The sequence below is a fragment of the Abramis brama genome (assembly GCF_963993115.1).
Source record: "Abramis brama genome assembly, chromosome: 7".
Taxonomy (NCBI): Eukaryota; Metazoa; Chordata; class Actinopteri; order Cypriniformes; family Leuciscidae; genus Abramis; species Abramis brama.
Window position 1 is genome coordinate 26,717,996 of NC_139969.1, and position 17,203 is coordinate 26,735,198.

The 17,203-nt window shown below is 37.3% G+C and overlaps 1 protein-coding gene across 9 annotated transcripts in view; it reads left to right on the forward strand.

Annotated features, from left to right (window-relative positions):
• Window positions 1-15,180, forward strand: part of ptprfb (protein tyrosine phosphatase receptor type Fb) — a 196,713-nt gene extending 181,533 nt beyond the window's left edge. For all 9 annotated transcript variants that reach the window (XM_084121072.1, XM_084121077.1, XM_084121073.1 and 6 more), the window contains 11 exons: window positions 2,314-2,437; window positions 2,561-2,736; window positions 5,505-5,624; window positions 5,714-5,868; window positions 6,308-6,593; window positions 8,160-8,338; window positions 11,280-11,406; window positions 11,491-11,616; window positions 11,988-12,142; window positions 13,192-13,327; window positions 13,518-15,180. In XM_084121072.1, the coding sequence (XP_083977198.1) occupies window positions 2,314-2,437; window positions 2,561-2,736; window positions 5,505-5,624; window positions 5,714-5,868; window positions 6,308-6,593; window positions 8,160-8,338; window positions 11,280-11,406; window positions 11,491-11,616; window positions 11,988-12,142; window positions 13,192-13,327; window positions 13,518-13,586 (1,653 nt within the window). In that variant the 3' untranslated portion in view covers window positions 13,587-15,180. The remainder of the gene's footprint in view (window positions 1-2,313; window positions 2,438-2,560; window positions 2,737-5,504; window positions 5,625-5,713; window positions 5,869-6,307; window positions 6,594-8,159; window positions 8,339-11,279; window positions 11,407-11,490; window positions 11,617-11,987; window positions 12,143-13,191; window positions 13,328-13,517) is intronic.
• The last annotated feature ends 2,023 nt before the right edge of the window (window positions 15,181-17,203 follow it).

The window sequence follows — 17,203 nt, forward strand, 5'->3', positions numbered from 1 at the left end:
ATTAACCTGAAGATGTACATAGTAATTTAACCCAATAGTCTGTTGTTTTTCAATGCTTTACACTGCATAAACATGAACCAGAATTTGAAGGGTGTTTGTTGTCCAAAAAATTCCTCCTTGGCTTTTAAAGTGCTCTGTAGATCACTCCTCAGCTCAACTGGTGGCAATAGCAATTGCTAACACTCCCATCAGACACTGATTCTCACCAGTAACAAGCTTATGTTTGTCAACCCTCTAGAGCTGAAGCTTTTTATAGGAGCCGGCGCTCACCTCCCACCGCTATCATTATCCGCATCTCTCAAGCTTGTCATCTCATGTAGTGACAGCTCATATTTGTTCCCCTTGTTTGCCGAGCACTGCCAGTCAGCATACCAGCTGTCGTCTTCGCACATTACCTGAACTTGCATGCGAAAGCTTACGGCAAAGTAAATGTTCCTCCAAGATGCTTGCTGATAAACTGGCAGTGAAACACTTAGCACATCAGATACTTCAATATGGCAATTGATTCATATTGAATGCTGAGTTGCTGTTTATTTTTGAACATTACTTCTTATATGGACATTTAAAAAACCAGTTGTGTTTTGAAGAGAGCGCTTTATGGTAGTTTACAGAGGCCCTTAAGAGGGTGTTTCTTGTCTAAGACATGCACGCACGTTTGAAAGGATCCGAGGAGGCTGATGTTGTCCCAGATCAGGTGAAGGGTTGTGGAGGTTGATGGACACTGAGTCAACCAGAGACTTGTCCAGAGCAGGAAGATCAATGCTGAATAACAAGAGACCCTGTGACATTATTGAACGGCCAAGCAGGCTGCTGCATATTGCCGTCGATCGATGCTCAGATACGACCCAGTGTCATTTGAGCCGAGGAGACCTGTGACTTGAGAAGGAAAGGGAGAGAGTACCACCCCACCTCCAGTCTCTTGTGTAATCCTCTGAAGTCAGAATGAGGAATCCAGTGTCTAGCTCCATGTGGTGCTGAGTGCATATTACATTTTCTCCTGAAAATTAGCATTTTATTCATTTGACTTATGCTTAATCCACCGTGACTTACAGGTACAGGCATATGTTCTAGCATATGACTTACAGGTACAATCGTAGTTCTTCGGTTCATATTTGTTGTTATAATTATTATTATTATTATTAGTAGTAGTAGTAGTAGTAGTGTTGTTTGCATTTTTTTTTTCAGGCTAATAATAAGAATAATACTATGACAGCAATGAATCATTGTGCCATCTAAAAAAATCAGCCACAAATTGTTTGATATAGGCTATTTATTTATTTATTTATTGTTGTCGCCATAGACATGAATCCGTACACAGTTTGATTATTATTATATGATATTTGTAACATTGGTATCATAAATTATGCTTGTTTAGCTAAAGTCGCACAATATATAAATGTGATAAGAATTCTCCCATTCATTATTTTATAGTGGATTGTTTCCGTCCTTTATTATGTCTGTAATAATCCATCATAATGGCTGTAACATGAGCATGACCTCTCAAATATGTGTACACAGCTGATAACTGACCTCTAATAAAAAGGCCTTGCCTTTAATGTCTGTTACCCATTCAGGGCATCACCTCATGCGAGCAGCCAGTGATATATGCAGGGTTTTCCTCCAGATGTGTTCATCTGTCCTCTCTCTTTCGAGCTTCCTGTCTGTCTCCATAAATCACTCTCCCTGTTGGGTCTGCTTTTCCTCGGCCATTGCTCTTCCCTCTTCGTTCCTGTCAGCGGGCACAAAATCAAATGCACGCATAAAGTCCACATGGACACCAGTATTCCATTAGTCCAGGCTGAGCGTCTGAATGCTGAATGTAATCTTTAGCATCAAAGCCATATGCCCGACTGAGTTCAGGTACGGACGTACTGAGTCAGTGGTACTATAATCAGAGTCTCCTAAAGTGATCGTGTTTGAATTATGGTGTCAGTGAACACTAAGCCATCTGTTAGTTGCCTGTGATAACAGCAAAGGAACTCGCTGTTATTGCAGGGAAGATGATCACTAGTAAGGGAACAGAACTGCAATATACTGTACCCACAAAAGGATCCAAATTACCACACTTGAGCTTTGCCAGTCCATCAGTTCTAAACAACCCCTGGTGGCGAAGTCATCTCTGGTTCTTGCGGGTCTCCTTTCAAAACATCGGGTTGCTATAGAAACAAAGCCTCTCTTGCTGAAGTTATGCTAGTTCAAATTTACCCCTGCGGCACTCTGTGGTATCAAGCTTCAAACAAGGTGCCTCAAAAGACTGAACAGATTTCTCTCTTTCTCTCTCCCTCTCTTTGTCCCCTCATCTCTCCCCTGCAGTCTATTGATCCAGGCCAGCAGTTCACATGGGAGAACTCCAACCTGGAGGTCAACAAGCCAAAGAACCGTTATGCCAACGTTATTGCTTACGACCACTCGAGAGTTGTTCTCACCCCCGTGGACGGTAAAAGTCAAACAAATGTGTTGACCTTTAACATTTCATTATGGTGACAGATGTGTGTGTTTAGGGAAAGCAATTAGCACAAATACTGGTGCGCCACCAGTGAATTGTCGTCTCTCTCTATAGGTGTTCCAGGTAGCGACTACATCAATGCCAACTACATTGACGGCTACCGTAAGCAGAACGCCTACATTGCCACGCAGGGCCCTCTGCCTGAGACTCTGAGCGACTTCTGGAGGATGGTTTGGGAGCAGAGAGCCAGTACCATCGTCATGATGACCAGACTGGAAGAGAAGTCCAGGGTGAGTACCAGGGGCATATGACATCAGGACACGATGATAAACTTATCAGCTACATTCAAAACCAATAATTACGCTCAGTAGGCTCCTCACACAAATGTGTGATATATTTCCATTTATGAAAAAATAAAAAAACGTAATTAAAATGTATAGAATATTAAATACTACATTTTCTACTACAGAAATATAGAATATATATTTAATAATTTTTTATATTACATGTTTTATTGTGATAATTTTTAATAATAATAATAATATAAAATAATTAAAAATATATATTTTAACAAAATATATAAAATTATATCTGTGACAAAAAAGTCCTTGATTCTGTTTTGTATTCCTTGTATTTTTTCACAAATAAACTGTTAAATACATATGAATAAAATAGACAGTAGTACAGAAGGTGGGTACATAAAATACTGTTAAATAAGGGTTTTAATAAAGTGTCTCATGCTCACCAAGGCTACATTTATTTGTGATATTGTAGTATTATGAAAAAATATTGGGATTTAAAATCCCAACTCTTTTCTATTAGAATATTTTTTTTTAAGTAATTTATTCCTGTGATGGTAAAGCTAAATTTTCACCATTGCTCCAGTGTCACATGATCCTTTAGAAATCTTTCTAATATGCTGATTTGATGCTTGAGAAACATTTTTTATTATTATTATTATTAATGTTGAAAACTGTTCTGCTGCTTAATATTTTTGTGGATACCATGATACATTATTTTCAGGATTATTTGATGAATAGAAAGATCAAATAAACAGCATTTATTTAAAATACAATATAAAATGACATTATTTAAAAGATGTTTATAATTTTACAAAATATTTCTGTCACTTTTGATAAATGTAATGTGGCCATGCCAAAAAAAAAAAAATATTAATATATTTGTTTAAACACTCAAGTGCAGAGTACATAAAAAGCCATGTACAAAGAGCACACTTTTCTAGCTGTGAGGTTCCCTTCAAAATGGTAGTATGAGTTCCTACCCAACCGCAGATAATATAGTACGAAAATAAAAGACAAAATACCAATACCATTCTTTTTACTGGATGACACAGTAAAATGGTTCAACGGCTCTCTCGGTGCTGTAAAACATCCGTCTGTGCTTGGCATTAAAGGGACCCGCTTTTCTGTGAGTCCAATCACTATGTGGGCTTTTAGCGTGCTGTTGTGCCAGGCTCAGCGGGGGGGGCAGTGGCACCCAGGGTTGGTGAGGTAGAGAGTCCGTCAACTAGTTTTCTTTTCAGCTCAAATGTCATATCTGACAGAAGATAACCTGTAATTCCGCCCCCTGGAGAATTTGTGCACTCAGGTTTTTGTTGATGGATGGGCGGTCAGATGGGAGCTAAAGAGAAAGAGACATGTGTTGGCAGAGCTAGCGTGGTAAACGAGTGTGTTTTGGCAAGGCTGTGCACCCATAAAGCATTACTTCATAGGTAAAGGGCGTCCCCAAGCCCTGTGATGAAAACCTCCAGCAGAGACAGAACAACTGGCCTAGTTTCACTGCTGACAGGACCTACCTTGAAGAAGAAATGAACTCTATGTTTTTCAGTCTTTTCCTGGAGTAGATGATTGAACGCTATACAAAACATGCTGTTTAGGATGAATTTCTACTGCTTTTGTCTAATTTTAAATAATATGCACTCTGCTTTGTTGGTCTTCATACGAGTTGCCCTCTATTAAAAAATAAGCTTTGTCCTTGTGAAGTACAGGTATCTCAGCCCTCTGCCATAACTTACTCTTTTCAATACTGTAACAGACACCAGTCCATTACTCATCGGTTTAAACATATGTTGATGCCTATGACCCTCCCTAAAAATAGATTTATAATTAGCATTTACTCAGAGAAGCTCGTGTTGGTTATAATACTACAATGAAATGAGGTAAATAATGCCATAGTATATGTAAACAACTAGATTTTTTCATTTTACATGGAAAATACATAAAATGTTAATGGTGCTTGCTTCTGTTAAGCTGAATAAATTATATCAATAGTAATAGGGACGCTTGCCGTAGAACGTTGGCCAATATATATAGAATATTCACAATCATTTTGCAGTCGATAAAACAAGTAACATGTTTTAATTTAAGTTATAATCACATTGTTATAATAGTTTTGCTTAAGTGTAAATACAGAGATGTTTTCATAGTCTGATAAAAACCAAGAACAGATTAATTTCTGTATCAAACTGTGGTATTATTAAATAGTGCATATAAATGAAAATGATTGTATATAATTTATATACCATTTGAATATTATTCTTCCTTGTATTAATTTAGTGACATTGTGTAAATTTAAAATACCCTTATTGTTTAAGTCTAGGATTTTACTCCATGTATTAAACATTTTGAATGTACATTTATAGTGCCTCTGACAACAACAACAAAAAAACTTTTTTTTCCAGAGCAAATACACTACAGTTCTAATGTTTGGGGTCAGTAAGATTTTGTTTTTGTTTTTGTTGAAACAAGTCTCTCATGCTCGCTAAGGCTGCATTTATTTGTTCAAAAATACAGTAAAATAACAAAAGTTGCTAAATAAAAATAACAGTTTTCTATTTTAATGTATTTTAAAATGTAATTTAAATCCTGTGATGACTCCAGTCTTCAGTGTCACATGATCCTTCAGAAATCATTCTTATATGCTGATTTGATGCTCAATACACATTTCCTATTATTATCAATGTTGGCTGCTTAATATTGTTGTGGATTTTTTTAATAGAAGTAGTCATTAAACAAAACTTGCTTACTCTCTAAAACAGGTGAAGTGTGACCAGTACTGGCCCATTCGTGGCACAGAGACTTACGGAATGATCCAAGTGACCATGCTTGACGCTGTTGAGTTGGCAACCTACAGTGTGCGCACCTTTGCCCTTTACAAGGTAAAAAGTTACTTGCCTTTTCCTCTCCATATAGTAAGTTCCACATTTTCAGCTCACTTAAACTCCTTCCTCCCACTTTGTTCAAACAGAATGGTTCTAGTGAGAAACGCGAGCTCAGGCAGTTCCAGTTCATGGCCTGGCCAGACCACGGAGTGCCTGAATACCCCACCCCCATCTTAGCCTTCCTGCGCAGAGTCAAAGCCTGCAACCCTCCTGATGCTGGACCCATGGTAGTGCACTGCAGGTGAGCGCCGCTCCCCAGTCCTGCATTTACTGCCGACCTTTTCACTTTATTCCGGTCTTATACAGCTCTTTTATAAAGTGAACAGTTGTAGGTTTGCTTGGTGGAAGTTGTATGAAAGGTTTTTAAAATTGTATTCAACCTTTGTGTTTAGTTAGGGATGTTAAGTTAACACGTTTGATTAATTATGATAAAAACAACTAATCAAATAATTATATTTTAAAAAAAATGCAATTAATTTTCATACTCCCTACCAGAAGATTTCCATAATATTTCATACCACTATATTGAAATGTGAATAATTTGGTTGATTATTCACTATATATATTTATATTATATATATAATGTAATGATGTTTGTTTAAAAGAAAGTTATCTATTGACACCCTTAGTATCAGTATTAGTACAGTTTGTTTGTAGTCTAACCAGTTTGTGTCTGTCAGTGCTGGAGTGGGCCGCACGGGCTGCTTCATAGTCATTGATGCCATGCTGGAGCGCATGAAACACGAGAAGACGGTAGACATTTATGGCCACGTCACATGCATGAGAGCCCAGAGGAACTACATGGTGCAGACGGAGGACCAGTACATCTTCATCCACGAGGCCCTGCTGGAGGCCGCCACCTGTGGAAACACCGAGGTCCCTGCCCGAAACCTGTACGCCCACATCCAGAAGCTCACCCAGCCACCATCTGGAGAGACCGTCACAGCCATGGAGCTGGAGTTTAAGGTGACTGCACCTATCTTAAAAAAAAAAAACATTTTATTCTAGCTTCATGCATTCTTTTTTAGCAACACTTAAATATGGGTAAGAAAATTAAAACAAATTCAAAGATTGCACCTGAATCAGATTCAGAACGATAATCAAAACATAGAAGTTCATCAACACCCCTAATGCTTGCACAGTCCTATAGCTCATTTCATTTAGTAACATTAGGGAATTTTGATTTATATGCTGTTTAATGTTGATGATCACGTTATTTTACATATGCATATGATTACATATAATATCGCTTGTTTCTGCATCTTCTTTGCCTGCGTTTCGATCAGGAGATTCAGTTCTCTTTCAGAAGATGCATAATAGCGCCCCCTACCTTATAACAGTGAAAACACGGAAAGCCGGAAATTTCCGTCAATGGCAGGGAAGCGTTGTCTCATAAATTATGGAAATTTTTATCAACGGCAGGGAAAGAGTTAACTGGAAAAAAATAAACAAAAATACGTTTTCATGATTCCAAAACAAAGAAAATTGATTTTGGATTTTAGATTGATTCATGATTATAAAGCTTGGAACCTTTACAATACACTGTCATTAAACATGAAGATGCCACAAGACACTGGACTGTGCTGAGAAATTTAAAGCCGTTTTAACTGATATTTGATATAACTTGATAATTGATATCACATTTTTAATTGATATCAGCCCTAAAATACTATACCACAAAATAAACAGAAACAATCAATGACAGTTAATGAAAACTAAACTAAATTGGAAAAAAAAAACAGGCTGAAAATCTAATTGAAATAAAAACTAAATTCAAAACTATTATAACCATGCCACTTGGTGTCAGCATAAGCCCATGATGACTGTAATAGAAGTCAGCACAATGTAACAAAACTGAGTGCGCCTTCAGTCGAGTAACATTTACATGCAGCCAAATAATGATTGATTTCACAATTATACTGAAAAACACTGCAGTTAATCCGAATGAAATTTCGATCCTATTGAAGCGGGGTAGATCTCTCTAGTAGATCTTAAACAATCCGATTAACAGGAAAGTTTGTTCAGAATAGATATATGCAAATGCACATGAATTTGTAAAGGGCACATAAACCAATCTTTCAGAAACTGGAATCGGATTTGATTCTTTCGGATTAACAGGAATTAGTGCATGTAAACACCTAATGACTGTTTTATTGAAAATGTTTTACTATTCCGTCTCTTAATGATGCAATTGGGATATAACTGAATGCTGGTATAAGCTCAACTCAGAACGGATTCTAGAAGTAGAAACAGCATCTGGTGCAAAGACCGGAGTGGGTACCCAGTACAGACAGAGCTTGTAGTTGAGCCAACGGTCTCCATGCGCTCACTGCTGATGTCCATCTGTGCTTTCTCTTCCCCGCTGCCAGTCACTTTCCCAGTCAGACCGTTACACCCCCACCCCTCTCTACTGCTGCAGAACTCACATTCACACAACTAACAGTCCCCCGCATTTAAAAAACATTTCTGTTTCAGACTGTTTTCTGCTATAATGTTTCTGCCAGCCCTCTGAACCCAACGCTGTTTCCACAGAGACTCGCCAACTCCAAAGCCCACACCTCACGATTCATCAGCGCCAACCTGCCCTGCAACAAGTTCAAGAACCGGCTGGTCAATATCATGCCTTTCGAGTCCACGCGGGTGTGCCTGCAGCCAATCCGAGGAGTGGAGGGATCTGACTACATCAATGCCAGCTGCATTGACGGATACAGGTAGCCAAACCATTACTAAAACACTGAGGGCTGCAATAGAGGCCTTCTGTTTTTTATTCAGGTAGCTATCATAAACAGATTTGTTAGATTCTGTCAGTTGTGGGTCTAAAAACTGACTGTGCAAGTAGTTGTGTTGCATTATGAAGCACAGACACATTTCAGTCATGAAACCAAGCTTACTTAGCTAGAAGCATCTACATTCATGTACTCGCGTAGAGTGTGTTTCAGGCTTCAGGACCTTGCATTATTTTTATTCATATTCTTAATGTATCTTATTTTAATTATATAAATGAGAGCAATTTTTTCTTTTTATGTGTATATATGCTCCTTTTCCATATATATATACATATATACATACTGTATGTGTAGAGAAAGTGCTAATTCTTATACCTGTATGAATTTATATAATTATATCTGTGAAATGTATTTAGCATTTTTATATATATATATATATATATATATATATATATATATATATAATTGTGTTTTGTATTATTTATATTGAGTGTTAACATGAGTGTTAATTTGATTTGCTCAGGTCACTTATATCCGTGAGAATCAGATCATTGTTACAATTAGACTTTAACCGTGTATTATGTTGGCGTTCCTAATTGTTACCAGCCAACTGGCTTGTTTTATCTGCTCACCAAAGCCATTTTTAACTCGCATATGGCGCTTGGCGAGTCTTAATTTAGGCTTCTGAATCCATCTCTAAATAAATGCAGTGGTTCTGTTTACACCAGACGACAAAACTCGTTCTTGTACGCGGTAAATAAGATGATCCATAGCTCCTATTTTCCTCCAGTGCAATATTCTCCCTAAACAATGAGCAGCACAGTGTAGTTTGTCTACATATTTTCAGCCTTCACATTTTTTGTTGCTTTACTCTGTCTGACAGCTGTTTATTGAATTACAAAGGGAGGCGCTCTCAATGGGGCGATCGCTCGAGAAAATCAGAGACAGAAAAGGCCAGTCGTGTTTGCCGTAAAACGAAGCGTGGGCACGAAATGTCAGAGAGTCTGTGAAGGGAACGTCTAGGGGCTCGATACATCAGCCCCTCTCGTTTGAATTAAAACTTAATGAGAGCTACTCTGGAGGAGCTCAACCTGTGCCAATGCGTAATTGACACTACTCCCATTTCTGAAACCAAACGAGCTTCAAAAAGCGGTTCTCCGGTCACGTCTCCTTCTCTAGCCGAGCCTCTGGGTTCGTCTGCTCCGAGATTTGTTGTCTTGTCAAAAGGCTGCAATTAACCCTCTTTTAAACAGCATGCTAATGCGATAAGCACAACAACACGCTTGACCTTCTTGCTAGTTTACAAAGAGCTCCTCCAGTCGAGCGGATACGTCATTAGAGCTGTTTTTGTGTCTGCCTTTTTTGGTTTCGTGTTGCATTTCGTTTGATTGGGGGTGAAAATAACCTCCAAGGAAAAACAGATTAATGTAGAGGTAATTCGGCTTTGTCAAAGGCAGTGTGTCCCTGACGTCTGCTGTGTGTTGTTCGTAGCGACGTGTTTGTGCGTGTATGCTCTGGAATGAGTGGCCGTGGGTGGGAGGGAGGGGGTCTCTCGCTCTTCTTTGCTCTTCATTCTGGCTCGTCTCTCCCCATCTCTTCTCTTCTTCTCTGCCGTCTCTTTATTTGTCGGAACAAGGCCCTGAGCAGACTTTAATCTCCCGGTTCCATGTTATTAACTCGCCTGCAGCACCTTCATTAGTTGCTAACCCGTGGCACTGTTTGTATGAGACAGCGATGTGTTTGCCATGTGCTCATTGATTGTACAAGCTGCCATAGCGAAGTGCGCTGCTGCCACCCAGTGGTCTTGTTAATACAACATCCTAAAAAAGGGCATGTTGCTTATATACTGCATAACTGCTTATATAGGCTGAATGTAGTCCTCACAAAGACCTACAAATTACATATTAAAAATAATAGGGTAGCATATACTATTTATATAATATTATATAAATAATACTAAAATTGTCAGCACTATTTTTGTATGTTGCCTGGAAGTAACACTCTACGACAATGGAAAAAAATATTATAATACTAACAATTAAATTCTTGATGACAGGAACTTACAATTTGTTACTTTATTTCTATATTATTGTTTACATTTATTTTATTCTAGTATTTAACTTAAAGAACACTAAAAAAGTTAACTATTCAATAATGGATAAAACAAAAAATCAAATAAAAACAGAACATGCTCACTGCATTAGTCTCCATAGTGACTGCATTTGTTGCATCCATATCACATCCATTTCACTGTCACACTGTGATGCTCCCATTTAACAAAAATGCTATTTTTCATAACATATTCATAGTACAGGCATAACAAATGTATATTAGATATATTATATCATAACAACATAACTATTTATTGCTTGTTCACAAAAACAAATTTATATTTTTATGGGTGAAAATAAACATGTTTTTCTGAGACTTTTCTTGAAAGCACTGCCACAAAAAAATAAATTAAGCTACAACAATTTAGAAAATAAAAAATAAAGGGAAAATTCGGTCATCATTTACACACCCTCAAGTTTTTCCAAACCTGTATACTTTTCTTTCTTCTGCTCAACACAAAAGAAGATATTCTGAAGAATGTCTTCAAACTGTTAATGAACCCCATTGACTTGAAAAAATAAAAATTCTATGGAAGTCAATGGGGTCCGTCAACTATTTGATGACATTCTTCAGAATATCTTCTTTTGTGTTCAGCAGAAGAAATAAACTCCTACAGGTTTGAAACAACTTAATGGTGAATAAATTAAAGAAATTTGAATTTTCAACTATCCCTTTAAGAAAAAAATCTACTTGTCCATTTCAGATATAGTCAAGGCACGGCTGTTTTCTAGCCACTGTCAAGGTCATGTGATCATTCTGGCACATTTGCTTGTTTTGCATCAAGGTCTCAAAAGATGTTTTTGTGTGTGCACAGACAGCAGAAGGCCTATATTGCCACTCAGGGCCCTCTAGCGGAGACCACAGAGGACTTCTGGAGGATGTTATGGGAGCACAATTCCACTATAGTAGTGATGCTGACCAAACTCAGAGAGATGGGACGGGTAAGAGCATGTTCCTCCTTTTAACTTGCTTCCTGCTGTTTTAATCAGGGGTAAATTCCAATTTGTTCCCCCCTCGTCCTGCAGGAGAAATGCCATCAGTACTGGCCTGCAGAGCGCTCTGCCCGCTATCAGTACTTTGTGGTGGATCCCATGGCTGAATACAACATGCCACAGTACATCCTGCGAGAGTTCAAAGTCACAGATGCCAGGGTACGTGCATCTATCACCTGAAGGAATCTGCCGGAGGAGCATTATTTGTGTTATTTCAGATGAATGTCACTCAGTATATGGTACTTGAGGGCACCGCTGGGGTGTGTGAGCAATCTGTTGCCGGTGGCGGATGTTTCGCTCTCACATCCTACGGCTCGCCTTGGACTTTAGAGCTTTCTGCCAACTATAAATAGCAGCAAGGTTATGAAAAAGCTTGTAGCTGAAACGCATACACACACGGTCATAAACCAAGCATATGGACAGTGGCTCCCTGCTGTGCGCGGTCTGACTTGGAGGTGTCCAGCTGTTGTGTGCGTATGTGAGGGTGATACCAGCTGCCTAATAAACCGGTAATTCTGCATTTCCTTCAGGACGGTCAATCCAGAACCATTCGCCAGTTCCAGTTCACTGATTGGCCAGAGCAGGGAGTGCCAAAAACCGGAGAAGGATTCATTGATTTCATTGGCCAAGTTCATAAAACCAAGGAGCAGTTTGGGCAGGATGGACCAATCACTGTGCACTGCAGGTATGCTGATCTGTGATTGGATGAAAATGAAAAGTGAAAAGTCTGAATGAAAACATGGATAGCACAATGTGTGAGGGATGGTATACAGTCTATAAACCTCAACATGAAGCAGATCATGACTAACTGGCTGTACATTATCCTGCTTATTACATGGCTACTTAACAAATAAATAAACATTTTAAGATTTTATAATTAACTTTTCATTAAATTGTAAATAAATAAATAATTGTATGCATTTTTACTAATTCATACTTTTTACACTTTTTGGATGTATCATTTATTTAATAATTTATCATTGTTATTATTATTAATGTAATAAACATTAACAACATTTTTAAATGTTTAATTTTTAAAATGTTATATAACTTGTAATGAATAATAAGTTTAATAATAAATTATTATTTTACATTGTTTTATTCTATCATTTAATTGTTATTTTCATAATAAATTATTATATTATTTTTAATTTAATAATAAAAAATGAATAATAAATTACTTATTTATTATTTCTTGTTATCTTTTATACGTTCTCTTTTTAAAGATTTTTTTAAAAAATGTATCGCTTATTTTAATTTAATAATTTGTCATTTGTTGTGCTGTCAAATCGATTAATCATGATGAATCGCTTGTTTATATAAAATATGCATATTGTACATATATTATATAAACACAAACTTTTATGTCAGATGTGATTAATCGCGATTAATTAATTTGACAGCACTAGTAATGGCTCATGAACTTTTCATGACATTTAATGAATAATCAAATATTTTTAATAGATTATACTTTTAATATTTTTTCAAATGTATTAATAAATAACAGTAAACTTTTTAAATTGTATTATTTAATTTAAACATTTTAATAATGAATTATTATTTAAAATTCGTAATAAATAATTGGTTTACTTCATTTTTACCCCCTTTTTTTTACTGAACTTCTATCACAGCTTTAGAAACGTGATTCCACTCAAGACGGCAGTGTTATGCGTCACGTAGAGCCTTCACCCTTATGTAATAGGTGTTAAGTTAACAGATGCTGTTGTTTTTCAGTGCTGGAGTGGGAAGGACAGGGGTTTTCATCACTCTGAGTATTGTCCTGGAGAGGATGAGATATGAGGGTGTGGTGGATCTGTTCCAGACGGTTAAGACCCTGCGCACACAAAGGCCTGCCATGGTGCAGACAGAGGTACTGTCCCACTGGCCAAGCATTATAATAGCACTTGTCAAATATGCATTTAAAGCTGCTGATTTAGACTGAGTAGATATGTTCATTCCTTCAACAACTGCAAAAATCCCTCCCAAAAAATCATACTGATATTGTCACCATAACTCAGCGTTATTAGTTTGTCCCACTGACGCACTGTTTTCCCCTGCAGGACCAGTACCAGCTGTGCTACAGAGCCGCTCTGGAGTACCTGGGGAGCTTCGATCACTATGCAACGTAACCACTCCTGGAACACAGCCCTCTGGTACAACTCATCAGGAGTGCAGCAAGTGTCCCTTCTGAGCCACCGTTCCCCCACCCCATCCTGTACAGAGATCTGGGGGGGTGGGAAGGGCAGGCTATCCAGTGGCTGGTTAACCAATCACAGCAGTCTGCTATTGACTGGCACCAAGAGATTGCTTTAAGAAATATAGACAACTCTCTTTCAAGAAGCACCATCTAAAAAAAAAACTATATTCTAGTTTCTCTTTAGCGTACGCCAACCCACACTACAGTCGAAGGCTACTGGTAGCACTAATTCTTTTCTTTCTTTTTTCCCCTGCTTTTTTTTAAATCATGATTATCATTTATTATTATTTTAAAAATCCAGTATGACAATATTGTTATTATTCTTATTTAGAATATTTGTGTTTTTTAATCATCTTTTAACATCTTTTGTCTTAACGGCCTTTTCCGTGGGTCTACCTTTTTCCTTAAATGGTACTGTTTTCTTTTCTTTTCTTTATAATAGGTTATTTTAGCACAAGAACATGTATTTTTAACATGTTCCTCTGATACTAATACGAGAGAACCGCTGTTCTCTAAGCTGCTGATGGTTCGACTTTGTAACATGATTTTTTTTTATCGTTTTTTTCTTTTCTTCGTTATGTATAATTGGTCTTATTGGGCTAAAATGAGCGGGTTCACTTTTGGAGAAGCCTTTAATGTTCTGTCTCTCTATGATATCTCAATGATTAAAGAAAAATACCTTTGGGTTAGCGGTACTGAATAAGAAAAACTTTTGGTAGGGGAAAGCAAATCAACTAACGAATAAAATCAGCACTGTACAGAACTCAGTAGGGGTTAAATGTGATTTGTGAAGAATAAACCTTCTGATTGGAGCGCGTTTCACTGCGAGGGACGTTACCGGGAGCCGAACGCAATCCTGGCGAAAAGTGACCCTCGCACCCTGCTTCTCTGTGACATTTGAAGACCTGATATTGAAATGAGACCAATCGCCATTGGCAACCTGTACAGTATAAACCACTCCCCCGAGGGAGAGTCAGCTCTGTTTAATCCAACTCTTCTTTTTATACAGAAATATATATACATAAATTTATAATTATGAATAAATATAAATACTATTATAGATACAGTATATAAACAGCTTCTGCTCTATTGTCCATAATTCTCTCAAAACGTAATCCTGGACTTTTCTTGATATACCAACAAAGAGAAAACTACACAAGAGACTGCTGTGTGTGAATCTGTTCATGGTACAAAAGTTATATCTACTGTATTATCTACGCACCCCGGGTGTTTGGCGGTCTCCTCTGATGGGATGGGGCAGCACAACGCAAATTAAAAACACTTCCTACAGGACGACGTCATTTCATGCCTGCTCGATTACAACCGGCATGTTAAAGGGAGACCTGGCCATACGTACAGAATATGTTGGCAAGTTCATTTTTACCTTGTGAATGATTAGTGCTGTAGAGGTTCGATCTGTTGTATACACAGTCTGTTTTCTATTTGTTAATAAGAAAACTGGAATAAAAAATGTTGCAGGAAAAAACTCCTTGATGTTAATAAAGTTCAATAATTGGTTTTTGTACAAAATATTGTCTCTGTGTGTGTCTCTGGACTATGTTCAGTCAGTGTATTGATTTAAATGGAAGACTTTGTAAAGCACTCTAATAACACTCCTCTTAAAGGAACAGTTCACTTCAAAATGAAAATTCTGTCATCATTTATTCACCCTCAAGTTGTTTCAAACCTTTATGAAGTTCTTTCTTCTGCTGAACACAAAGGAAGATATTTTGAAGAATGTCAGTAACCAGACAGTTAATGGCACCCACTGACTGCCATAGTAGGAAAAAAAATACTATGGAAGTCAGTGGGGTCCATTAACTGTTTGGTTACTGACATTCTTCAAAATATCTTATTTTGTGTTCAGCAGAAGAAAGAACTTCATAAAGGTTTGAAACAACTTGAGGGTGAATAAATGATGGCATAATTTTCATTGTGAAGTGAACTATTCCTTTAAGATCTCAGATCTGTGATGGCTTCAGCTGTATTTATCCAGCAGGGATACCTGTTCTTTGGCTTTCTGTCATGAAACAAATGTTCAGTGAAAATTAAATTCGAGCACTGGGTAAAATGGTAGTATAGAAGCAGTGTAACCTCTGTTTTGGTTGAAATTAAGGAAAGCTGAAGCACTTACAAGGAGTTACAAATGCCTATGCTTCAGAAGGATGCCAACATTATGAATGAGAAAATTGATCGTGTGAAAATTGAGCTGTGGCTTTATAATCACTGAAGCTGTCCATCAAGCTGTCAGTTAAGTAAATGAGTTCTGCACTCGAGCTGTATGCTTTACAGTGAATCTCTTATTTACAAAACAGTAAATAAGAGGATACCCAAAACTCTTATTTATTACATCATTTCATATAGCCTAGTTCTGGTTAAAGAGATTGAAAGCGTTATACTAGACTAGAGTGAAATATGAGAAGAAGACATTGTTAAATACAAAAGAAATCAAGCTTCTTCTTTTTGTAATTGTTCTCATTTGCTTATTTGAAACATGACTCTGAATTGCAAAGGCAGCCTCTGACATAAGTTAATGTCCTCTGAATGAATAAGGTTTGTTTTATTATTATCCTTCATAATACAGGGGATGATCGATTACGGCCAATAAGGTATAGCCTACATGCTACTTATCTACTTATCAATGCAACAGCTGCAAGTGCAGAATATATATATAAGTCTTATATATATATTATATAGTCTTTATAAATGCAACTGAGAAAAACAATTATGGTAGCCTACAGAATAATCATTTAACAAAATTATATAACTATTATGCCACAAAATTTTGGCAAAGTTATTAATCGACACATTTTAAAGAGGTAAAACAATAATATAATACAAATGCTTAAGTGCTGTAGATGTAGGCTCGTTTACTTGGAGCCAGCTGCGCTCGTCTGTAGCCTATATCCCACCAAAATATTCATCCAAACATCTATATGCACTGAATTAATAAAAAAATCTGCATCGACTATTTTTGGGATTTTCTAGATTATTTTAAGTGAGCAGGAAATATTAAAATGTAGCGCATGGATTCGGCAGGCATGTATTCATGATACCAAGAGCCTCCCTAGCTCTACAGCGCCCCACAAATTTCCAATGTAAATCTGTGGTGAAAAATGGAACTGCAGCACGCTCTCATTGGGGCAGATTTCTGGCAGCCCCGCTTATTTTCACGTGACCTTACGTAAACCTCGTTCAGAACAAGACGCTATCACTATCAGTCCGCTTTAGCTGTGTGTCTGCATCAGGTCAGTAGTTGGCATGTATGTTCTTCCTAATGTGGAGTAGCTAGCGTATCAAATTAATTAAAGTATAAACCCTGACTTAGTGGCTTTAGTTTAACATGCTCATGTGAATAGCTTTTATATACAGTAGTTCTGTTTTGTTTGTTTTATGTTTGTTCTTCTGAGAATAGACATGACTTTGTTTTTCTCACTGGTATTCCTAACTTACAACATTCTAAAACAACATTCGGACGCAATACATTAAGGCAATTCTATGATGGCATTCTTTGAATTTGTGTTAACTAAAGTCTGTCAATCATCATTA